The 26,119-nt window shown below is 38.1% G+C and overlaps 1 protein-coding gene across 1 annotated transcript in view; it reads left to right on the forward strand.

Annotated features, from left to right (window-relative positions):
- Positions 1-21,391: 21,391 nt before the first annotated feature.
- Positions 21,392-26,119, forward strand: part of LOC137500594 (uncharacterized) — a 39,630-nt gene continuing 34,902 nt past the window's right edge. The window contains exons 1-2 of the mRNA XM_068227536.1: positions 21,392-21,409; positions 24,490-24,629. Coding sequence (XP_068083637.1) covers positions 24,498-24,629 — 132 coding nt within the window. The 5' untranslated portion in view covers positions 21,392-21,409; positions 24,490-24,497. The remainder of the gene's footprint in view (positions 21,410-24,489; positions 24,630-26,119) is intronic.

Raw genomic sequence — 26,119 nt, forward strand, 5'->3', positions numbered from 1 at the left:
TCAGACGCCTCATTTATCGCTCTACATGTTTGTTTCTAAACCATTACCTCGTATCTCCCATATTAAGGGGATAAATTGAGATCAAATTTTGAATAGGGTGAAATTTGGGTGCATTTTTAACATTTTACATTACTTTTTGCCCACTTATGTATAAGCTAGAATCATGAAATTTGGTACACACATGTCCCATAATCGTGCCAATGTGCGCACACAACGTGATGATCCTATCATTCTTATAAGTGTGTCAAACAATGAAATATACTTGTAAAAATCACCAAATTTACGAACAATCCAGAAATACGGCCAAATTTAACGTATAAGGGAGAGAGATACGACAAAATGTCACAGGACCAAAGTTGTAGATCACTCCGAATTGAAGCGACATTGTGCCATCCGTTTTGTGATACGACTTACCGTTTAGCCAAAAAATAGCTCAAAAGGAATGTCTGCAGAGTCATTAAAATTGCCTCCATATTTCTATATCTTTGGGGGGTAAAAAGTGAAAAATTTGAACATCTTGGAATTTTCCCGTCGGTTAGGGACCAAAAGCTATAATTTCACCAAATTTCAATTGTCTACTTCGTCTGGCAGGTTGTGCCGCCATTTTGATTTGGGGGGATAGGGGATAAAAATGAGGAAATTCTCGAAAATTTTTAAGCCCACGAAGCCTATAGGTTATCGTTTTGGATATACTATACGACTGTGTTCTTATGCTGAGCCCAAAATTTGAGCCCCCCCAGCGTGCCCCCTTCAGGGAATTTTGAGAATTTCCGATTTTTCTAGGGATCCTGGGGTCATCAGTTTCCTCCGTACAAAGTTTCAAATTTCTGAGATTTCTGGAAGTGCCTCATTCATTCACGTATTTTTTCATTTTTAAATATTTATATATACATCGCTCCAGCCCGACTTGCTTTTATATATATAGATGACAGATAAGCATGAGCACGTTGAAAAGTGCAGACTTCCACTTCGAGATTCATATCTCCTAAACGGTTTATGATATTAAGAAACGGTTTGCGCCATCAGACGCCTCATTTATCGCTCTACATGTTTGTTTCTAAACCATTTCCTCGTATCTCCCATATTAAGGGGGTAAATTGAGATCAAATTTGGAATAGGGTGAAATTTGGGTGCATTTTTAACATTTTGCATTACTTTTTGCCCACTTATGTATAAGCTAGAATCATAAAATTTGGTACACACATGTCCCATAATCGTGCCAATGTGCGCACACAACGTGATGATCCTATCATTCTTATAAGTGTGTCAAACAATGAAATATACTTGTAAAAATCACCAAATTTACGAACAATCCAGAAATACGGCCAAATTTAACGTATAAGGGAGAGAGATACGACAAAATGTCACAGGACCAAAGTTGTAGATGACTCCGAATTGAAGGGACATTGTGCCATCCGTTTTGTGATACGACTTACCGTTTAGCCAAAAAATAGCTCAAAAGGAATGTCTGCACAGTCATTAAAATTGCCTCCATATTTCGATATCTTAGGGGGGTAAAAAGTGAAAAATTTGAACATCTTGGAATTTTCCCGTCGGTTAGGGACCAAAAGCTATAATTTCACCAAATTTCAATTGTCTACTTCGTCTGGCAGGTTGTGCCGCCATTTTGATTTGGGGGGATAGGGGATAAAAATGAGGAAATTCTCGAAAATTTTTAAGCCCACGAAACCTATAGGTTATCGTTTTGGATATACTATACGACTGTGTTCTTATGCTGAGCCCAAAATTTGAGCCCCCCCCAGCGTGCCCCCTTCAGGGAATTTTGAGAATTTCCGATTTTTCTAGGGATCCTGGGGTCATCAGTTTCCTCCGTACAAAGTTTCAAATTTCTGAGATTTCTGGAAGTGCCTCATTAATTCACGTATTTTTTCATTTTTAAATATTTATATATACATCGCTCCAGCCCGACTTGCTTTTATATATATAGATGACAGATAAGCATGAGCACGTTGAAAAGTGCAGACTTCCACTTCGAGATTCATATCTCCTAAACGGTTTATGATATTAAGAAACGGTTTGCGCCATCAGACGCCTCATTTATCGCTCTACATGTTTGTTTCTAAACCATTTCCTCGTATCTCCCATATTAAGGGGGTAAATTGAGATCAAATTTGGAATAGGGTGAAATTTGGGTGCATTTTTAACATTTAGCATTACTTTTTGCCTACTTATGTATAAGCTAGAATCATGAAATTTGGTACACACATGACCCATAATCGTGCCAATGTGCGCACACAACGTGATGATCCTATCATTCTTATAAGTGTGTCAAACAATGAAATATACTTGTAAAAATCACCAAATTTACGAACAATCCAGAAATACGGCCAAATTTAACGTATAAGGGAGAGAGATACGACAAAATGTCACAGGACCAAAGTTGTAGATGACTCCGAATTGAAGGGACATTGTGCCATCCGTTTTGTGATACGACTTACCGTTTAGCCAAAAAATAGCTCAAAAGGAATGTCTGCACAGTCATTAAAATTGCCTATATATTTCGATATCTTAGGGGGGTAAAAAGTGAAAAATTTGAACATCTTGGAATTTTCCCGTCGGTTAGGGACCAAAAGCTATAATTTCACCAAATTTCAATTGTCTACTTCGTCTGGCAGGTTGTGCCGCCATTTTGATTTGGGGGGATAGGGGATAAAAATGAGGAAATTCTCGAAAATTTTTAAGCCCACGAAGCCTATAGGTTATCGTTTTGGATATACTATACGACTGTGTTCTTATGCTGAGCCCAAAATTTGAGCCCCCCCAGCGTGCCCCCTTCAGGGAATTTTGAGAATTTCCGATTTTTCTAGGGATCCTGGGGTCATCAGTTTCCTCCGTACAAAGTTTCAAATTTCTGAGATTTCTGGAAGTGCCTCATTCATTCACGTATTTTTTCATTTTTAAATATTTATATATACATCGCTCCAGCCCGACTTGCTTTTATATATATAGATGACAGATAAGCATGAGCACGTTGAAAAGTGCAGACTTCCACTTCGAGATTCATATCTCCTAAACGGTTTATGATATTAAGAAACGGTTTGCGCCATCAGACGCCTCATTTATCGCTCTACATGTTTGTTTCTAAACCATTTCCTCGTATCTCCCATATTAAGGGGGTAAATTGAGATCAAATTTGGAATAGGGTGAAATTTGGGTGCATTTTTAACATTTTGCATTACTTTTTGCCCACTTATGTATAAGCTAGAATCATAAAATTTGGTACACACATGTCCCATAATCGTGCCAATGTGCGCACACAACGTGATGATCCTATCATTCTTATAAGTGTGTCAAACAATGAAATATACTTGTAAAAATCACCAAATTTACGAACAATCCAGAAATACGGCCAAATTTAACGTATAAGGGAGAGAGATACGACAAAATGTCACAGGACCAAAGTTGTAGATGACTCCGAATTGAAGGGACATTGTGCCATCCGTTTTGTGATACGACTTACCGTTTAGCCAAAAAATAGCTCAAAAGGAATGTCTGCACAGTCATTAAAATTGCCTCCATATTTCGATATCTTAGGGGGGTAAAAAGTGAAAAATTTGAACATCTTGGAATTTTCCCGTCGGTTAGGGACCAAAAGCTATAATTTCACCAAATTTCAATTGTCTACTTCGTCTGGCAGGTTGTGCCGCCATTTTGATTTGGGGGGATAGGGGATAAAAATGAGGAAATTCTCGAAAATTTTTAAGCCCACGAAACCTATAGGTTATCGTTTTGGATATACTATACGACTGTGTTCTTATGCTGAGCCCAAAATTTGAGCCCCCCCCAGCGTGCCCCCTTCAGGGAATTTTGAGAATTTCCGATTTTTCTAGGGATCCTGGGGTCATCAGTTTCCTCCGTACAAAGTTTCAAATTTCTGAGATTTCTGGAAGTGCCTCATTAATTCACGTATTTTTTCATTTTTAAATATTTATATATACATCGCTCCAGCCCGACTTGCTTTTATATATATAGATGACAGATAAGCATGAGCACGTTGAAAAGTGCAGACTTCCACTTCGAGATTCATATCTCCTAAACGGTTTATGATATTAAGAAACGGTTTGCGCCATCAGACGCCTCATTTATCGCTCTACATGTTTGTTTCTAAACCATTTCCTCGTATCTCCCATATTAAGGGGGTAAATTGAGATCAAATTTGGAATAGGGTGAAATTTGGGTGCATTTTTAACATTTAGCATTACTTTTTGCCTACTTATGTATAAGCTAGAATCATGAAATTTGGTACACACATGTCCCATAATCGTGCCAATGTGCGCACACAACGTGATGATCCTATCATTCTTATAAGTGTGTCAAACAATGAAATATACTTGTAAAAATCACCAAATTTACGAACAATCCAGAAATACGGCCAAATTTAACGTATAAGGGAGAGAGATACGACAAAATGTCACAGGACCAAAGTTGTAGATGACTCCGAATTGAAGGGACATTGTGCCATCCGTTTTGTGATACGACTTACCGTTTAGCCAAAAAATAGCTCAAAAGGAATGTCTGCACAGTCATTAAAATTGCCTATATATTTCGATATCTTAGGGGGGTAAAAAGTGAAAAATTTGAACATCTTGGAATTTTCCCGTCGGTTAGGGACCAAAAGCTATAATTTCACCAAATTTCAATTGTCTACTTCGTCTGGCAGGTTGTGCCGCCATTTTGATTTGGGGGGATAGGGGATAAAAATGAGGAAATTCTCGAAAATTTTTAAGCCCACGAAACCTATAGGTTATCGTTTTGGATATACTATACGACTGTGTTCTTATGCTGAGCCCAAAATTTGAGCCCCCCCCAGCGTGCCCCCTTCAGGGAATTTTGAGAATTTCCGATTTTTCTAGGGATCCTGGGGTCATCAGTTTCCTCCGTACAAAGTTTCAAATTTCTGAGATTTCTGGAAGTGCCTCATTAATTCACGTATTTTTTCATTTTTAAATATTTATATATACATCGCTCCAGCCCGACTTGCTTTTATATATATAGATGACAGATAAGCATGAGCACGTTGAAAAGTGCAGACTTCCACTTCGAGATTCATATCTCCTAAACGGTTTATGATATTAAGAAACGGTTTGCGCCATCAGACGCCTCATTTATCGCTCTACATGTTTGTTTCTAAACCATTTCCTCGTATCTCCCATATTAAGGGGGTAAATTGAGATCAAATTTGGAATAGGGTGAAATTTGGGTGCATTTTTAACATTTAGCATTACTTTTTGCCTACTTATGTATAAGCTAGAATCATGAAATTTGGTACACACATGTCCCATAATCGTGCCAATGTGCGCACACAACGTGATGATCCTATCATTCTTATAAGTGTGTCAAACAATGAAATATACTTGTAAAAATCACCAAATTTACGAACAATCCAGAAATACGGCCAAATTTAACGTATAAGGGAGAGAGATACGACAAAATGTCACAGGACCAAAGTTGTAGATGACTCCGAATTGAAGGGACATTGTGCCATCCGTTTTGTGATACGACTTACCGTTTAGCCAAAAAATAGCTCAAAAGGAATGTCTGCACAGTCATTAAAATTGCCTATATATTTCGATATCTTAGGGGGGTAAAAAGTGAAAAATTTGAACATCTTGGAATTTTCCCGTCGGTTAGGGACCAAAAGCTATAATTTCACCAAATTTCAATTGTCTACTTCGTCTGGCAGGTTGTGCCGCCATTTTGATTTGGGGGGATAGGGGATAAAAATGAGGAAATTCTCGAAAATTTTTAAGCCCACGAAACCTATAGGTTATCGTTTTGGATATACTATACGACTGTGTTCTTATGCTGAGCCCAAAATTTGAGCCCCCCCCAGCGTGCCCCCTTCAGGGAATTTTGAGAATTTCCGATTTTTCTAGGGATCCTGGGGTCATCAGTTTCCTCCGTACAAAGTTTCAAATTTCTGAGATTTCTGGAAGTGCCTCATTAATTCACGTATTTTTTCATTTTTAAATATTTATATATACATCGCTCCAGCCCGACTTGCTTTTATATATATAGATGACAGATAAGCATGAGCACGTTGAAAAGTGCAGACTTCCACTTCGAGATTCATATCTCCTAAACGGTTTATGATATTAAGAAACGGTTTGCGCCATCAGACGCCTCATTTATCGCTCTACATGTTTGTTTCTAAACCATTTCCTCGTATCTCCCATATTAAGGGGGTAAATTGAGATCAAATTTGGAATAGGGTGAAATTTGGGTGCATTTTTAACATTTAGCATTACTTTTTGCCTACTTATGTATAAGCTAGAATCATGAAATTTGGTACACACATGTCCCATAATCGTGCCAATGTGCGCACACAACGTGATGATCCTATCATTCTTATAAGTGTGTCAAACAATGAAATATACTTGTAAAAATCACCAAATTTACGAACAATCCAGAAATACGGCCAAATTTAACGTATAAGGGAGAGAGATACGACAAAATGTCACAGGACCAAAGTTGTAGATGACTCCGAATTGAAGGGACATTGTGCCATCCGTTTGATGATACGACTTACCGTTTAGCCAAAAAATAGCTCAAAAGGAATGTCTGCACAGTCATTAAAATTGCCTATATATTTCGATATCTTAGGGGGGTAAAAAGTGAAAAATTTGAACATCTTGGAATTTTCCCGTCGGTTAGGGACCAAAAGCTATAATTTCACCAAATTTCAATTGTCTACTTCGTCTGGCAGGTTGTGCCGCCATTTTGATTTGGGGGGATAGGGGATAAAAATGAGGAAATTCTCGAAAATTTTTAAGCCCACGAAACCTATAGGTTATTGTTTTGGATATACTATACGACTGTGTTCTTATGCTGAGCCCAAAATTTGAGCCCCCCCCCAGCGTGCCCCCTTCAGGGAATTTTGAGAATTTCCGATTTTTCTAGGGATCCTGGGGTCATCAGTTTCCTCCGTACAAAGTTTCAAATTTCTGAGATTTCTGGAAGTGCCTCATTAATTCACGTATTTTTTCATTTTTAAATATTTATATATACATCGCTCCAGCCCGACTTGCTTTTATATATATAGATGACAGATAAGCATGAGCACGTTGAAAGTGCAGACTTCCACTTCGAGATTCATATCTCCTAAACGGTTTATGATATTAAGAAACGGTTTGCGCCATCAGACGCCTCATTTATCGCTCTACATGTTTGTTTCTAAACCATTACCTCGTATCTCCCATATTAAGGGGATAAATTGAGATCAAATTTTGAATAGGGTGAAATTTGGGTGCATTTTTAACATTTTACATTACTTTTTGCCCACTTATGTATAAGCTAGAATCATGAAATTTGGTACACACATGTCCCATAATCGTGCCAATGTGCGCACACAACGTGATGATCCTATCATTCTTATAAGTGTGTCAAACAATGAAATATACTTGTAAAAATCACCAAATTTACGAACAATCCAGAAATACGGCCAAATTTAACGTATAAGGGAGAGAGATACGACAAAATGTCACAGGACCAAAGTTGTAGATCACTCCGAATTGAAGCGACATTGTGCCATCCGTTTTGTGATACGACTTACCGTTTAGCCAAAAAATAGCTCAAAAGGAATGTCTGCACAGTCATTAAAATTGCCTCCATATTTCTATATCTTTGGGGGGTAAAAAGTGAAAAATTTGAACATCTTGGAATTTTCCCGTCGGTTAGGGACCAAAAGCTATAATTTCACCAAATTTCAATTGTCTACTTCGTCTGGCAGGTTGTGCCGCCATTTTGATTTGGGGGGATAGGGGATAAAAATGAGGAAATTCTCGAAAATTTTTAAGCCCACGAAGCCTATAGGTTATCGTTTTGGATATACTATACGACTGTGTTCTTATGCTGAGCCCAAAATTTGAGCCCCCCCAGCGTGCCCCCTTCAGGGAATTTTGAGAATTTCCGATTTTTCTAGGGATCCTGGGGTCATCAGTTTCCTCCGTACAAAGTTTCAAATTTCTGAGATTTCTGGAAGTGCCTCATTCATTCACGTATTTTTTCATTTTTAAATATTTATATATACATCGCTCCAGCCCGACTTGCTTTTATATATATAGATGACAGATAAGCATGAGCACGTTGAAAAGTGCAGACTTCCACTTCGAGATTCATATCTCCTAAACGGTTTATGATATTAAGAAACGGTTTGCGCCATCAGACGCCTCATTTATCGCTCTACATGTTTGTTTCTAAACCATTTCCTCGTATCTCCCATATTAAGGGGGTAAATTGAGATCAAATTTGGAATAGGGTGAAATTTGGGTGCATTTTTAACATTTTGCATTACTTTTTGCCCACTTATGTATAAGCTAGAATCATAAAATTTGGTACACACATGTCCCATAATCGTGCCAATGTGCGCACACAACGTGATGATCCTATCATTCTTATAAGTGTGTCAAACAATGAAATATACTTGTAAAAATCACCAAATTTACGAACAATCCAGAAATACGGCCAAATTTAACGTATAAGGGAGAGAGATACGACAAAATGTCACAGGACCAAAGTTGTAGATGACTCCGAATTGAAGGGACATTGTGCCATCCGTTTTGTGATACGACTTACCGTTTAGCCAAAAAATAGCTCAAAAGGAATGTCTGCACAGTCATTAAAATTGCCTCCATATTTCGATATCTTAGGGGGGTAAAAAGTGAAAAATTTGAACATCTTGGAATTTTCCCGTCGGTTAGGGACCAAAAGCTATAATTTCACCAAATTTCAATTGTCTACTTCGTCTGGCAGGTTGTGCCGCCATTTTGATTTGGGGGGATAGGGGATAAAAATGAGGAAATTCTCGAAAATTTTTAAGCCCACGAAACCTATAGGTTATCGTTTTGGATATACTATACGACTGTGTTCTTATGCTGAGCCCAAAATTTGAGCCCCCCCCAGCGTGCCCCCTTCAGGGAATTTTGAGAATTTCCGATTTTTCTAGGGATCCTGGGGTCATCAGTTTCCTCCGTACAAAGTTTCAAATTTCTGAGATTTCTGGAAGTGCCTCATTAATTCACGTATTTTTTCATTTTTAAATATTTATATATACATCGCTCCAGCCCGACTTGCTTTTATATATATAGATGACAGATAAGCATGAGCACGTTGAAAAGTGCAGACTTCCACTTCGAGATTCATATCTCCTAAACGGTTTATGATATTAAGAAACGGTTTGCGCCATCAGACGCCTCATTTATCGCTCTACATGTTTGTTTCTAAACCATTTCCTCGTATCTCCCATATTAAGGGGGTAAATTGAGATCAAATTTGGAATAGGGTGAAATTTGGGTGCATTTTTAACATTTAGCATTACTTTTTGCCTACTTATGTATAAGCTAGAATCATGAAATTTGGTACACACATGTCCCATAATCGTGCCAATGTGCGCACACAACGTGATGATCCTATCATTCTTATAAGTGTGTCAAACAATGAAATATACTTGTAAAAATCACCAAATTTACGAACAATCCAGAAATACGGCCAAATTTAACGTATAAGGGAGAGAGATACGACAAAATGTCACAGGACCAAAGTTGTAGATGACTCCGAATTGAAGGGACATTGTGCCATCCGTTTTGTGATACGACTTACCGTTTAGCCAAAAAATAGCTCAAAAGGAATGTCTGCACAGTCATTAAAATTGCCTATATATTTCGATATCTTAGGGGGGTAAAAAGTGAAAAATTTGAACATCTTGGAATTTTCCCGTCGGTTAGGGACCAAAAGCTATAATTTCACCAAATTTCAATTGTCTACTTCGTCTGGCAGGTTGTGCCGCCATTTTGATTTGGGGGGATAGGGGATAAAAATGAGGAAATTCTCGAAAATTTTTAAGCCCACGAAACCTATAGGTTATCGTTTTGGATATACTATACGACTGTATTCTTATGCTGAGCCCAAAATTTGAGCCCCCCCCAGCGTGCCCCCTTCAGGGAATTTTGAGAATTTCCGATTTTTCTAGGGATCCTGGGGTCATCAGTTTCCTCCGTACAAAGTTTCAAATTTCTGAGATTTCTGGAAGTGCCTCATTAATTCACGTATTTTTTCATTTTTAAATATTTATATATACATCGCTCCAGCCCGACTTGCTTTTATATATATAGATGACAGATAAGCATGAGCACGTTGAAAAGTGCAGACTTCCACTTCGAGATTCATATCTCCTAAACGGTTTATGATATTAAGAAACGGTTTGCGCCATCAGACGCCTCATTTATCGCTCTACATGTTTGTTTCTAAACCATTTCCTCGTATCTCCCATATTAAGGGGGTAAATTGAGATCAAATTTGGAATAGGGTGAAATTTGGGTGCATTTTTAACATTTTGCATTACTTTTTGCCTACTTATGTATAAGCTAGAATCATGAAATTTGGTACACACATGTCCCATAATCGTGCCAATGTGCGCACACAACGTGATGATCCTATCATTCTTATAAGTGTGTCAAACAATGAAATATACTTGTAAAAATCACCAAATTTACGAACAATCCAGAAATACGGCCAAATTTAACGTATAAGGGAGAGAGATACGACAAAATGTCACAGGACCAAAGTTGTAGATGACTCCGAATTGAAGGGACATTGTGCCATCCGTTTGGTGATACGACTTACCGTTTAGCCAAAAAATAGCTCAAAAGGAATGTCTGCACAGTCATTAAAATTGCCTATATATTTCGATATCTTAGGGGGGTAAAAAGTGAAAAATTTGAACATCTTGGAATTTTCCCGTCGGTTAGGGACCAAAAGCTATAATTTCACCAAATTTCAATTGTCTACTTCGTCTGGCAGGTTGTGCCGCCATTTTGATTTGGGGGGATAGGGGATAAAAATGAGGAAATTCTCGAAAATTTTTAAGCCCACGAAACCTATAGGTTATTGTTTTGGATATACTATACGACTGTGTTCTTATGCTGAGCCCAAAATTTGAGCCCCCCCCAGCGTGCCCCCTTCAGGGAATTTTGAGAATTTCCGATTTTTCTAGGGATCCTGGGGTCATCAGTTTCCTCCGTACAAAGTTTCAAATTTCTGAGATTTCTGGAAGTGCCTCATTAATTCACGTATTTTTTCATTTTTAAATATTTATATATACATCGCTCCAGCCCGACTTGCTTTTATATATATAGATGACAGATAAGCATGAGCACGTTGAAAAGTGCAGACTTCCACTTCGAGATTCATATCTCCTAAACGGTTTATGATATTAAGAAACGGTTTGCGCCATCAGACGCCTCATTTATCGCTCTACATGTTTGTTTCTAAACCATTTCCTCGTATCTCCCATATTAAGGGGGTAAATTGAGATCAAATTTGGAATAGGGTGAAATTTGGGTGCATTTTTAACATTTAGCATTACTTTTTGCCTACTTATGTATAAGCTAGAATCATGAAATTTGGTACACACATGTCCCATAATCGTGCCAATGTGCGCACACAACGTGATGATCCTATCATTCTTATAAGTGTGTCAAACAATGAAATATACTTGTAAAAATCACCAAATTTACGAACAATCCAGAAATACGGCCAAATTTAACGTATAAGGGAGAGAGATACGACAAAATGTCACAGGACCAAAGTTGTAGATGACTCCGAATTGAAGGGACATTGTGCCATCCGTTTTGTGATACGACTTACCGTTTAGCCAAAAAATAGCTCAAAAGGAATGTCTGCACAGTCATTAAAATTGCCTATATATTTCGATATCTTAGGGGGGTAAAAAGTGAAAAATTTGAACATCTTGGAATTTTCCCGTCGGTTAGGGACCAAAAGCTATAATTTCACCAAATTTCAATTGTCTACTTCGTCTGGCAGGTTGTGCCGCCATTTTGATTTGGGGGGATAGGGGATAAAAATGAGGAAATTCTCGAAAATTTTTAAGCCCACGAAACCTATAGGTTATCGTTTTGGATATACTATACGACTGTATTCTTATGCTGAGCCCAAAATTTGAGCCCCCCCAGCGTGCCCCCTTCAGGGAATTTTGAGAATTTCCGATTTTTCTAGGGATCCTGGGGTCATCAGTTTCCTCCGTACAAAGTTTCAAATTTCTGAGATTTCTGGAAGTGCCTCATTAATTCACGTATTTTTTCATTTTTAAATATTTATATATACATCGCTCCAGCCCGACTTGCTTTTATATATATAGATGACAGATAAGCATGAGCACGTTGAAAAGTGCAGACTTCCACTTCGAGATTCATATCTCCTAAACGGTTTATGATATTAAGAAACGGTTTGCGCCATCAGACGCCCCATTTATCGCTCTACATGTTTGTTTCTAAACCATTTCCTCGTATCTCCCATATTAAGGGGGTAAATTGAGATCAAATTTGGAATAGGGTGAAATTTGGGTGCATTTTTAACATTTTGCATTACTTTTTGCCTACTTATGTATAAGCTAGAATCATGAAATTTGGTACACACATGTCCCATAATCGTGCCAATGTGCGCACACAACGTGATGATCCTATCATTCTTATAAGTGTGTCAAACAATGAAATATACTTGTAAAAATCACCAAATTTACGAACAATCCAGAAATACGGCCAAATTTAACGTATAAGGGAGAGAGTACGACAAAATGTCACAGGACCAAAGTTGTAGATGACTCCGAATTGAAGGGACATTGTGCCATCCGTTTGGTGATACGACTTACCGTTTAGCCAAAAAATAGCTCAAAAGGAATGTCTGCACAGTCATTAAAATTGCCTATATATTTCGATATCTTAGGGGGGTAAAAAGTGAAAAATTTGAACATCTTGGAATTTTCCCGTCGGTTAGGGACCAAAAGCTATAATTTCACCAAATTTCAATTGTCTACTTCGTCTGGCAGGTTGTGCCGCCATTTTGATTTGGGGGGATAGGGGATAAAAATGAGGAAATTCTCGAAAATTTTTAAGCCCACGAAACCTATAGGTTATTGTTTTGGATATACTATACGACTGTGTTCTTATGCTGAGCCCAAAATTTGAGCCCCCCCCAGCGTGCCCCCTTCAGGGAATTTTGAGAATTTCCGATTTTTCTAGGGATCCTGGGGTCATCAGTTTCCTCCGTACAAAGTTTCAAATTTCTGAGATTTCTGGAAGTGCCTCATTAATTCACGTATTTTTTCATTTTTAAATATTTATATATACATCGCTCCAGCCCGACTTGCTTTTATATATATAGATGACAGATAAGCATGAGCACGTTGAAAGTGCAGACTTCCACTTCGAGATTCATATCTCCTAAACGGTTTATGATATTAAGAAACGGTTTGCGCCATCAGACGCCTCATTTATCGCTCTACATGTTTGTTTCTAAACCATTACCTCGTATCTCCCATATTAAGGGGATAAATTGAGATCAAATTTTGAATAGGGTGAAATTTGGGTGCATTTTTAACATTTTACATTACTTTTTGCCCACTTATGTATAAGCTAGAATCATGAAATTTGGTACACACATGTCCCATAATCGTGCCAATGTGCGCACACAACGTGATGATCCTATCATTCTTATAAGTGTGTCAAACAATGAAATATACTTGTAAAAATCACCAAATTTACGAACAATCCAGAAATACGGCCAAATTTAACGTATAAGGGAGAGAGATACGACAAAATGTCACAGGACCAAAGTTGTAGATCACTCCGAATTGAAGCGACATTGTGCCATCCGTTTTGTGATACGACTTACCGTTTAGCCAAAAAATAGCTCAAAAGGAATGTCTGCACAGTCATTAAAATTGCCTCCATATTTCTATATCTTTGGGGGGTAAAAAGTGAAAAATTTGAACATCTTGGAATTTTCCCGTCGGTTAGGGACCAAAAGCTATAATTTCACCAAATTTCAATTGTCTACTTCGTCTGGCAGGTTGTGCCGCCATTTTGATTTGGGGGGATAGGGGATAAAAATGAGGAAATTCTCGAAAATTTTTAAGCCCACGAAGCCTATAGGTTATCGTTTTGGATATACTATACGACTGTGTTCTTATGCTGAGCCCAAAATTTGAGCCCCCCCAGCGTGCCCCCTTCAGGGAATTTTGAGAATTTCCGATTTTTCTAGGGATCCTGGGGTCATCAGTTTCCTCCGTACAAAGTTTCAAATTTCTGAGATTTCTGGAAGTGCCTCATTCATTCACGTATTTTTTCATTTTTAAATATTTATATATACATCGCTCCAGCCCGACTTGCTTTTATATATATAGATGACAGATAAGCATGAGCACGTTGAAAAGTGCAGACTTCCACTTCGAGATTCATATCTCCTAAACGGTTTATGATATTAAGAAACGGTTTGCGCCATCAGACGCCTCATTTATCGCTCTACATGTTTGTTTCTAAACCATTTCCTCGTATCTCCCATATTAAGGGGGTAAATTGAGATCAAATTTGGAATAGGGTGAAATTTGGGTGCATTTTTAACATTTTGCATTACTTTTTGCCCACTTATGTATAAGCTAGAATCATAAAATTTGGTACACACATGTCCCATAATCGTGCCAATGTGCGCACACAACGTGATGATCCTATCATTCTTATAAGTGTGTCAAACAATGAAATATACTTGTAAAAATCACCAAATTTACGAACAATCCAGAAATACGGCCAAATTTAACGTATAAGGGAGAGAGATACGACAAAATGTCACAGGACCAAAGTTGTAGATGACTCCGAATTGAAGGGACATTGTGCCATCCGTTTTGTGATACGACTTACCGTTTAGCCAAAAAATAGCTCAAAAGGAATGTCTGCACAGTCATTAAAATTGCCTCCATATTTCGATATCTTAGGGGGGTAAAAAGTGAAAAATTTGAACATCTTGGAATTTTCCCGTCGGTTAGGGACCAAAAGCTATAATTTCACCAAATTTCAATTGTCTACTTCGTCTGGCAGGTTGTGCCGCCATTTTGATTTGGGGGGATAGGGGATAAAAATGAGGAAATTCTCGAAAATTTTTAAGCCCACGAAACCTATAGGTTATCGTTTTGGATATACTATACGACTGTGTTCTTATGCTGAGCCCAAAATTTGAGCCCCCCCCAGCGTGCCCCCTTCAGGGAATTTTGAGAATTTCCGATTTTTCTAGGGATCCTGGGGTCATCAGTTTCCTCCGTACAAAGTTTCAAATTTCTGAGATTTCTGGAAGTGCCTCATTAATTCACGTATTTTTTCATTTTTAAATATTTATATATACATCGCTCCAGCCCGACTTGCTTTTATATATATAGATGACAGATAAGCATGAGCACGTTGAAAAGTGCAGACTTCCACTTCGAGATTCATATCTCCTAAACGGTTTATGATATTAAGAAACGGTTTGCGCCATCAGACGCCTCATTTATCGCTCTACATGTTTGTTTCTAAACCATTTCCTCGTATCTCCCATATTAAGGGGGTAAATTGAGATCAAATTTGGAATAGGGTGAAATTTGGGTGCATTTTTAACATTTAGCATTACTTTTTGCCTACTTATGTATAAGCTAGAATCATGAAATTTGGTACACACATGTCCCATAATCGTGCCAATGTGCGCACACAACGTGATGATCCTATCATTCTTATAAGTGTGTCAAACAATGAAATATACTTGTAAAAATCACCAAATTTACGAACAATCCAGAAATACGGCCAAATTTAACGTATAAGGGAGAGAGATACGACAAAATGTCACAGGACCAAAGTTGTAGATGACTCCGAATTGAAGGGACATTGTGCCATCCGTTTTGTGATACGACTTACCGTTTAGCCAAAAAATAGCTCAAAAGGAATGTCTGCACAGTCATTAAAATTGCCTCCATATTTCGATATCTTAGGGGGGTAAAAAGTGAAAAATTTGAACATCTTGGAATTTTCCCGTCGGTTAGGGACCAAAAGCTATAATTTCACCAAATTTCAATTGTCTACTTCGTCTGGCAGGTTGTGCCGCCATTTTGATTTGGGGGGATAGGGGATAAAAATGAGGAAATTCTCGAAAATTTTTAAGCCCACGAAACCTATAGGTTATCGTTTTGGATATACTATACGACTGTGTTCTTATGCTGAGCCCAAAATTTGAGCCCCCCCCCAGCGTGCCCCCTTCAGGGAATTTTGAGAATTTCCGATTTTTCTAGGGATCCTGGGGTCATCAGTTTCCTCCGTACAAAGTTTCAAATTTCTGAGATTTCTGGAAGTGCATCATTAATTCACGTATTTTTTCATTTTTAAATATTTATATATACATCGCTCCAGCCCGACTTGCTTTTATATATATAGATTGGTATTACTATTTTATCACATTTTCATTTTGCTTTCCACAACTTTATACAGGCATTTGTGATACATTGTAGAGATATTTCTGAATCCTTTTAAACAGTTTATAATGCATTTCAGTGTTATCATAAATTTTTGTTAATTAATTAGTATCAATATTTTATTTATTTTAATATCTTAGAAGTATTTGTTATTATTATTTCGAGTGATGACAAATAGTATTCCGACTATTAACTTGTGTTTGCCACATTTAATTTCACTCACATTATTATTATTATTATTATTATTATTATTATTATTATTATTATTATTATTATTATTATTATTATTATTATTATTATTATTATTACTATCAAATATTCTTATTGTTATTAATACTGTTATCTATTGATCTACTTGTTATATAAACGCTACTATCCTGGTAATGTATACAGTTACACTGATAACAAGGAATTTGGTGAACAGATTTGGAAATTATTATTATTTGATATAAAATTAAATAATTAATTATACTTTTTTATTAATTAACAAATGAAGCGGTCATGTGTGTTATTAAGAAAGATTTTAATTTGTATAGTCTCCTAATGTAACGTAATGCTGTTAGCAAAATTTATTTCACAATTTTATAAAAAAAAAAAAATTCACTTTTTTTTATTTCATCAATAAAAATTTTATATACACATTTAAATTCAAATCAGTCTGTGTCATAATTAACATAATGAGTAGTTTTCCCAATGCACTATCCCTATGCATCCCTATTGGACGACGGGGACTGATCGCGCCTGAGAAGAGGATCTCACACACCTTCGGTAAGTATTTTTTTTTTAGGGGCAGCCGAGGCAACATTTCAACATCCAGTAAATACCGAAGGAGCTCTGCAAGGGTGCAATACCTCAGTCACTTTCATTTTGTCAAAGCCAAGGAAGAGACTGAGACAGGTCAATGAAAGTAACAAGTTTATTCTAGCCCATACCAGAAGACATAGTGCACTGTAAACACTAGGTCCCGCCAGCAAAGGCACGAAGAAAATCTATAACCACGTAAATTATGTATAACACGACCCAAGCGTGCTACATCTCCTAGTATTCGTCTAGTCGGGAGTCATGGGGTTCGTGTCAGACGAAAACCCTCTTCATACATATACCTGAAATATCCGGCAACCATGTTAATACCCCGCTATTAAATGACTGGCTTTTCTGTCTTTGCAAAACCTCCTAGTTCGAGTCTTTACCATATCTTGAAAATCACCCTCTCAACTTTAAATGATGGTTTTATTTACACCAAACTAACTAGCATTTCTTAAATTAAGGCATTCCAAACGTAAAAGAAACCCATGAAAATTAAACCTACGTCTCACTCAACCCTGAAGAAGGTGCTGTATATTCACCATAAATTTACCCATGTACGAAAATATTTAGATGATTGATGCGGGCTGTGTTTCCTTACATTTTACAAATATTTTATAGCAGGTACTCACCCAAATCCCATTTGTGATGGCGCCGGACACAGACTGAACACTCCATTAGTTTAGCTCTCCATTTGGCAGATGATGATCACTGAAGTTACCACGAGTTCCATAACGCAGATGAGTCCCACATTAGCGATGTTTTATTTCTTCGATCAGCGCTGGCGTGATGTTTCTACTACATTAAAAAATTATGTAATCGTTAGAGATCACTCCCATGATCTCGATCGTGGCACTACCGTACTGAAAGTACCGTTCTGTTGAACGTGATGGACTTCGAACCCAGCAGTTTCAAGTCTCCTAATCCAAATTGTTCGTGCGATTTATGATTTCGCTTGCACATATCGTTCCCTTGGAGAACAGGTGATAGCGCTCACAGCGAATTTATGGTCTGCAATGCCTATTTAGGTAGTTTACATCAGAATACCAGTGGTGTACGTTCACGAGACGCTCGTACTCTCGTACGCTGGAAGTCATCCACGCTTTTGTGCGTTTAATTGTTTTATAGTAGATTTGACGCTGGACAGTTATTTTCTATACCCATTTTTTTGTGTTTTTTCATAAACCATATTACTGGGCCAGCAATAATTACTTTAATTAGCAACACAAGTTTTACAAGCCAGTCCCTGCGTTTGAAAACAGCGGCATACGCCGGGAAATGCCAGCGTTTCCCTGCCTGCGTGCGATATGGCAAGGATGAATTCTCCGCTCACTTACGTGAACCCCTCACATACCACCAACCTCCCCCGATAGCAAGTAGTCTGGCCGGGTTTGCGCTCCGTGGTGCTGTTAAGCTTCTTTGTGTTAGTGTTTCAGCATGTTTGAATTTCCTTTCTTATGTTTATTTTCTTTGATAACCATGAGTGACATAGCTGAAATAAGAGACTTGTCAAACACATTAAGGTCGAACCCTCTATCAAATTGCATTTATGAAAAACGATTTGAGTTTAAGGCGAAACGGACTACTCCAAAATGAAATATCGGGCTTAACAAAAAGAAAACACGCCGATTTCAGTTACATGGAATGAGAGTTTCTCCTGGCTTACAGGTAGTTGTGACACAAACAAAATATATTGCTACGTTCGCATCATGTTCGGTGAAATTATTTAGAGTTGTGTACACAAGACAAATCTGATATAACTAACTTTACTAAAACAATCAGAGATCAAGGATCAAAGGTGCATTCATTAAATAAAGATAAATTACAGCTTATCAGAACACACCGGATTGAGCATGTTTTTTTCAGAAGCTGCTCGTCTTCACGCAATAAAGCATAATGAACAGGTAACATAAAAAGACAAGTTCTTGGATGTATAATTCAAACAAGAATACATTTATGTGGTCATCGAGAAGATGTTAAATCAAATAACACGAGTAATTATTTAGAACTTCTAAATTTACTTGCTCAGACCATTTACTGTCTGCATCAACATTCAAAAGGACTTCAGCAGATATTCAAAATGAAATGATTGAAGTCATCATTTCTGTTGTTATGGGAAAAATTTCATGGGCGTTATTTTGTTTCTCTCAAGGCCAGTGAAGACCATAGACGTGTCTTGCAACAGCCATCTAAGCATAATTTTCCAGTACTGTGTTCAACATGTGTTTGAAGAAACGTTCGTAGGTTTTACGATATCTTAGATGACAGTGTCGCAGGCTTGGTAGATATCATTCGTATGGTTTTGTAACAGTGGAATATAGATAAAAATAAAGTCAAAAGCCAAACTCACGATGGTTGCTGGATGATTGCAGGCCATCAAAGGGGTGTACAAATTATTGTTTTGCCCTCACGTGAACTTTATTCACTGTCACGCACCCCAGTTCAATCTAGTGTTTTCGTTAGGTTCAAAACAATAAAATAAATACTATACGTTTGTTTATTTCTGATTTAATGGCATTAAGAAGTTTTTCAGTGAGTCGTCCAAGCGCACTGTATTCAATATTTCAGTGAATTGTACCAAGTTTTAAAGGCAATAATCGGCGATGAATATTCTCACTGGGGCTATGTCACTAGAAATCGTGCAAGGTTACTGATTAACTGAAGGTTGACACAAATGTTGTATGCCTATTTTGCGGTTACCAGGCATGCTTTGGTCAATTGTGCACTTTCTTTAAATATCTGCAGTCAGTAGTTAATATCAATGTTCGCCATAACGAAATTGTGTCAAACTGAATGTGAATGTATGTTGCAGCTATCCTAAAAATTCTAGGGCACCAGGGGCTACAAACTTGGGAGAGTGAGTTAGTGACCACGGTGCCCTTAGCTGAGTTCTGGCATTGCTTCCAATTACCTGTTTCAGGCTCCTCCCTTTTATTTATCCTCTCGACCCCGACGGCATTAAGCCTCGAGGCCTAGGGAGTTTTTCATTATCACGCCCTTTGTGGCCCTTGCCTTTCTTTGACCGATACCTTCATGTTTCGAAGCGTCGGATCCCTTTTCATTCCCTCCCTCTGATTTGTGAACACCAATCTATGCACAACATCGTTACACATACTGAATAATAAATGTGAGAAGTATCTCACTTCAATTCTAGCCACCAGGACGTGCTGAAGGGAAATAGAAATTTCAACAAAACTAAATTCTTTTTTGTTCGAATGGGGCTACTTTTGTTAAACGGTTCGGCTTTGATCTTTACCCAGTATTGTAGCATTTCCAAAACTAGGTATATTGTTATAATATAGTTGGGGAATTCACTTCAGAAATTTTTGCAAATATTTAGGTGCAATCTCTATATTCAAGGAATGAATTTGAGAGAAATCCTAAAAATATAAATACAACCCACTCTCAACCCTCCTATCGGAATTCCCTCGTCGGCACTTGTTATTGCGATCCTGACGGTACTGCATTTGAAAGAGGCCATACACATTCATACATATGTGTCCCTCCCTACACTACGACGGTGTATATAATTCGCAAAGATTTGATCCTTTACCAGATTCCTCACTTGTCGTATTTAGAAGAGATGGGTATTTCGGTGTAATTCCCCCCGCCACCCAAATACCTATAACCACCCCCAAGAGAGGGTGAAGAATACGAAGATGGATCAACAAACGGTCCAGTTTCTAAAGTAACGACCAAAATATTTGTAAAATTCGAGAAAGAAATTATAATCGCTGGATATTAGTACTTTATACCCAAAACCCTCTTCACAGTGATTGCGTTTCTTGTCTTCTTTCTTACCTATATTTTTATTCTTCCGAGGGTCGACCACTACCTTCTTTCCTCTGTTAGAAGCCGGGTAATAAGTCATACCCTTTCCTGTACCACCCGGAAAGAATTCAGTCTAATTCCAGGTCAGGCAGAGGTGACAGTTTCGAAATGAGAATGCCGATTTTGCATGTCAAACTGAAATTAATTCTCGTTACAATACTGGGGCAAGTACATAGAGCTGATAACTGGTGGTAGCCTTCACCTTCCACACCTTCAGAGGTTTTGATTCCCTGATCGGTATTACCCTTACTTCTCTCGTACTAGTTTATGGCAGAAAATGTATAGAAACTCGTGTGTCAGAAGATTAGCACACTATGACCTCTTTATCGAACGGCAGAGATAAGCAGTTCAACTAATAATGTTCTCTCTCGCGTGCTGCGGGGAATGTCCAAGACCCCCTGCCTGCAATATATAACATAAGACATTGCGGACATTTGTAATGTTGCGCTGTAACCATCACTCAGTTTCACGGTGAGTATTTATTTAACTAATTTTATATTTTGCCTTAATATTTACTTAACACTTCCATGGATAATATTATTGTCATAAATTTGTATTATGTAAGCAGGCCTAGCGAAATTATTTCGGCTAGATAAGGAACAGGTATGTCAGTACTTACATTAAAGACTTTTCTCGTATAGTGACGGAGTAAACTTCTCAGATGAGAAACTGAGTTATTTAATTCCACATACAAAACTGCTCTCATGATTTACAAAAGTATCCGGACACCTGTGTTTAACAGCAGTGGGGACTCTCGCTCTTTTAGGTATGTGGGATGAAAGGGAGCGAGTAAGTAGTTACAATGACTATTATCAGCACCATTAGTACTGTTACGTAGTCATGCGATTGCCAGTACCTCGGAAGCCCCTCCGATATTTTCTGGAAGGGATGAATGAGTCAGGTCGGGGACTTCCAGCCGGTCTAAGGGCATATGATGGAATCTGGTATGTCGGTGGAATTTCAGGAAGGAGGACACAGAACGTTCCTACTCTTGCCGCACTCCGAAGATTCTACAACTTTATCACCAGATATATAAAAGCAGGTTCGTCATGAATAAATGTTGTTGAAATGTCGAGTGGATAGTGCCGGCCGCAGTTGAGTTGTCGATTGATAAGGGTTAAGTAGTTAGGTTTGTAGAACAGTCGCGTGCGTTGGTTGTAATAATTATCGGCCTTGTCTGGAGTCGGGCTATTGTCAACAGACGTGTGTACGAGCCTGTCTGCATGCAACTGCTCAGTGAAGTGACTGGGACGTGCAAAGACAAGTGCAAAGCAGATCTATTTTTACGGAAGTTGGAGTTATCGCCACGTTATATGGAGTCGCATTTATGGAATGTAATGCCAGTACTAGATTTCAAAACATATTTAATCAGAGCATGTGGTTTCAGGGCAATGTGGAATGAGTGAGACACACTTCCCAAAATTTCACCCTATTCTACGGTTGTAAACCTATCTGACCCATGAATAGATGAGTTACGAAAAACAATCATAGGAAAAGCAATTTAGACCGTTAAATACGGTGACTTATGGTACAATCCGTTTGCCGATATGAAGCATTGTTTACCAGCAGTTAATCTGTAAATGAAGGTATGCAATATTTTAAACATGCATATACTTTCGTATGTCGATCGATATATATTCACTGATGTCAATTTGTAGCGATCGAGAAAGGGTGTGTCTGCTATTGTAGTCAGTACTCCCCACATCGACTTTGACTGGCAGTAGAAATGGGGTTCTTCTCCAACTCCTGTGTAACTGGCATTAGTAAGGAGGGCCTGCCATTGTAATGAATAATTCCCTTCTCGATTTGATTTGCAGAAGGCAAGGGAGAATGTAATTTTGTTCAAAATTCCCCTGCACGATTGTGTTCGAATGTAATCAAGTATGCCCGCCATTATAAACTAATGTAATCATCTAAAATGTGACAGGAATTAGGCGCACTGGCCTGCTATTTTAATGGAAACTCACCAGCTCAGTGTGACTGGCACTAAGCTGGCTGGCAGTAGGAAAATGGCCCTGTCATTATAATGATAACAGCACAACTCAATTTTGACTGGCAGTAGGGAAGTTGCCTGCCATTATAATGAAAAATCCTCAAATGTAATCTGTCTGGAAGTTGGAAAGGGGGCCTTCCATTATAATGTAAACTTCCCAAACCGATTGTGAGTGGCAGTAGGCAAGTGAGCCTGCTGTTATAATCACAACATTGCATCTCACAGTTTACAATAGAAACAATGTATGGAGACCTCCCCATGCAGTTTCTCGGATAACGCTAAGAGACATGCAATTAAAAAAAAATCTTGTTCACTGCATGTACAGGAATTTACGTCGATATCCGTGTACAGTGTAGAATACCATAGCGAAGCACGGGTACGTTTGCTAGTTTAAAGTATATGTCTTGTTCAGTAAAATAATACACAAATACACACTTTTCACCACAAAAGCACTTTTTAGAAGCACAATTTCTCCCGAGTAACTAAACAATTGGCTGATACATTCAGAACTATTAATAAAATAGCGTCAGAGCTCTTTTCCTTTACATACTGTACATGATATTCTAATCTCTAAAAATACTTAATGGTTTGAAAAAAAATGTAACTGTCTAAACCACTAATAAGACTGATGAATTCAATTCTATAGATGTCTTGCGCTTCCTTCAGGTTTATATTACACACCATTAACATTTACTCTCGTAGAAACATGACCAGCTTTGGACAGATAACTAGCGTGAGATTTCTGGCTCTAACAAGAAAATATCCTCTACTTTATATTGTTCTCTTGGTCACAGACTATATGTCGATTGATGATGGCTTGTACTAAACACACGGAGAAATTATTGGCCAACAGTCCATGCAAGATAAACACCTGAAGTAAATTCCATAATGAATTTGCTTAACATTCGTGTAAACATATTTCTGCAAGGTAAAGAATTTGTTGGGCTTCAAATTTTAAAGCGCAGAGATACACCAGCGCTACTAAAGACGAGTTTAATATATAACATTCGAACTAAGACTACGATTCCTTCAAACAGGGAAAGTGGCTACTGGGAAATTTCACCCAAGGGTTATCATGTACAAGTTCAAATAAGATCATCCATACTAAGTAACAAATGAGGGGGATGGAGAGGATTTCTAAAGAACAACTTCTTTGTCACAAATAATGTAGGGTTATTCATAGGATGCCACAAGTCCCGTAAGAATGCTACCTCGCCTGAACCTGCCCCAGAGAATGCTGTCAGGTAGTTCCGTCCGTTCGGGTGACTTCTTCCTCTTTTTCTCATTATTTAGCGTATCCTCTGGATGATAAATCACATTGAACTCTAAAACGATTTCAAATAAATTGTTTACAAATGTTTAGAGTTAGCGAAATGACCTATTGTATTGCAAGGTAGCTTTAAAGCTATGGTATCTGCAAAATGCTGATCTCACTAATACCTACCTCTAGTACCATCACCAGCGTCCAGTTGAAAAACATCCACCTGACTGTCTGCCTTCTAGGATTTGAGTTATATCCTGACCATTTCCAGTAAAACTACGTGGATGTTGTTTACAGGTATCACAATGCTGCTCTCTTTCGTTCTCGCTACCATGATTCTGGGATCTGAGGCCATCTCAGAACAGTGTGGCCGATCTCTAAGTTTGAAATTCTCCGTGTCCAGCTGGAGAAATGAGTCGGGTCATCGGCTTGTAGCGGTGAGTGAACAGTGAATCTGTTGGTTGGTGACTCTTGGTAAAATGTAGAGAAAATCTGGCTGTTAATAAAATGACAATGTTTGAGACTTGTTTAGAAATAAAGACAACACCTATAGTAATGAACACAACTCGGCTTTAGATACGAGCTCGACAGTTGTAAGTAATATTGAATGTGGAATCAGAAATATTATGAAGTAATTATACCTTACAAGCCTGTACAATGTACAAAGCAGGGAAGACTATTGGAGCTACCGACATGTGGAGTACAAAGTGGCGATTAGAGATTTTCAGAAACAAAATAAGTTTGTTGTTCTAGTCGCAGGGAAACGGCAAAACACACAGGTGCGCACACTTGGAGAAAACATTGAACCGTTTACTGAGATACTGGAAGACAAGGGCCATGGAAATAGATTTTAATGGCTTGTTAGAAGCTTAAATTTAAGAATTTCATTTTTAAGTCCGCACTTAACCGAGAGTAATAGATAAGTAAAATTAAAAATCCATCTTTTCAGCACAAATATTAAACTAAAAATGTTATAACATTTACTTGGAACTATCTTCAGCTAAATATGTTCTCATATTTGGTCATATTTGGTTGAGGAGGACGCTCACCAGCGTCGAAACTAGTTCCAAGTAAATGTTATAATTTTTTAGTTTAATATTAGTATTGAAAAGGTGGATTTTCACTTTTACTTATGTCTTGTTAGACGCTACCAGGAAAGTTTACACGCTGACCTGTAGAGGGAGGATGAGCACTTCTTCTACGTCCGATGAACAGTAGTGTCGTTCGATATTTCAGTAAAAAATTAGCCCTCAATTCAACATTAGACGTAAGAGCAATGTGAAAGTAATAAACAGGCAGCGCAAACTTCTGTGAGTGTCTTATGATCCGGAAATTTTGAGATGAACTGTGCCTACATTACGGAGAGTGCTTCGGCAGGCATAAAAAGGGACTAGTCAGAATGGTGATAGTTACATTTATGACTAGCAAATGTACCCGTTCTTCGCTACGGTATTCTGCACTGTATTCGAATATTTTACATGCAGTAAATAAGATTGTTTTAAAATTGCATGTCTCTTAGCGTTATCCTAGAAATAGCATGGAGAAGTCCCCATACGCCGTTTCCAATGTAAACTGTTTGTTACGGATTTGTGATACACTGAAGAAAATGGAAATTGCAACACCCAGAAGGAGTGGTGCTACATTGCTGCAATTGAACATGCAGGCCGAGTGTTCGGTTTTGATTCGATTATTACACTTCCAGGTCCCTCTGACCACATGTTTGGACAACAATCAATACAGGATATGCCCACCACGAGCTGCAATACATTGATGAATTCGTCGAGGCATGGAGTCAATAAGGCCCTGGATCGCTTCCTGAGTAATTGTGGCCTATGCTTGCTGTACTGCACGGGTCAGTTGTTCCAGAGTTGTGGGTAGCTGAGGACGGTTGGCCAGTTGTCGACCCATCATGTCCCACACCTGCTCA

The sequence above is a fragment of the Anabrus simplex genome, chromosome 4 (genome assembly GCF_040414725.1).
Source record: "Anabrus simplex isolate iqAnaSimp1 chromosome 4, ASM4041472v1, whole genome shotgun sequence".
In the NCBI taxonomy this organism is placed as follows: domain Eukaryota; kingdom Metazoa; phylum Arthropoda; class Insecta; order Orthoptera; family Tettigoniidae; genus Anabrus; species Anabrus simplex.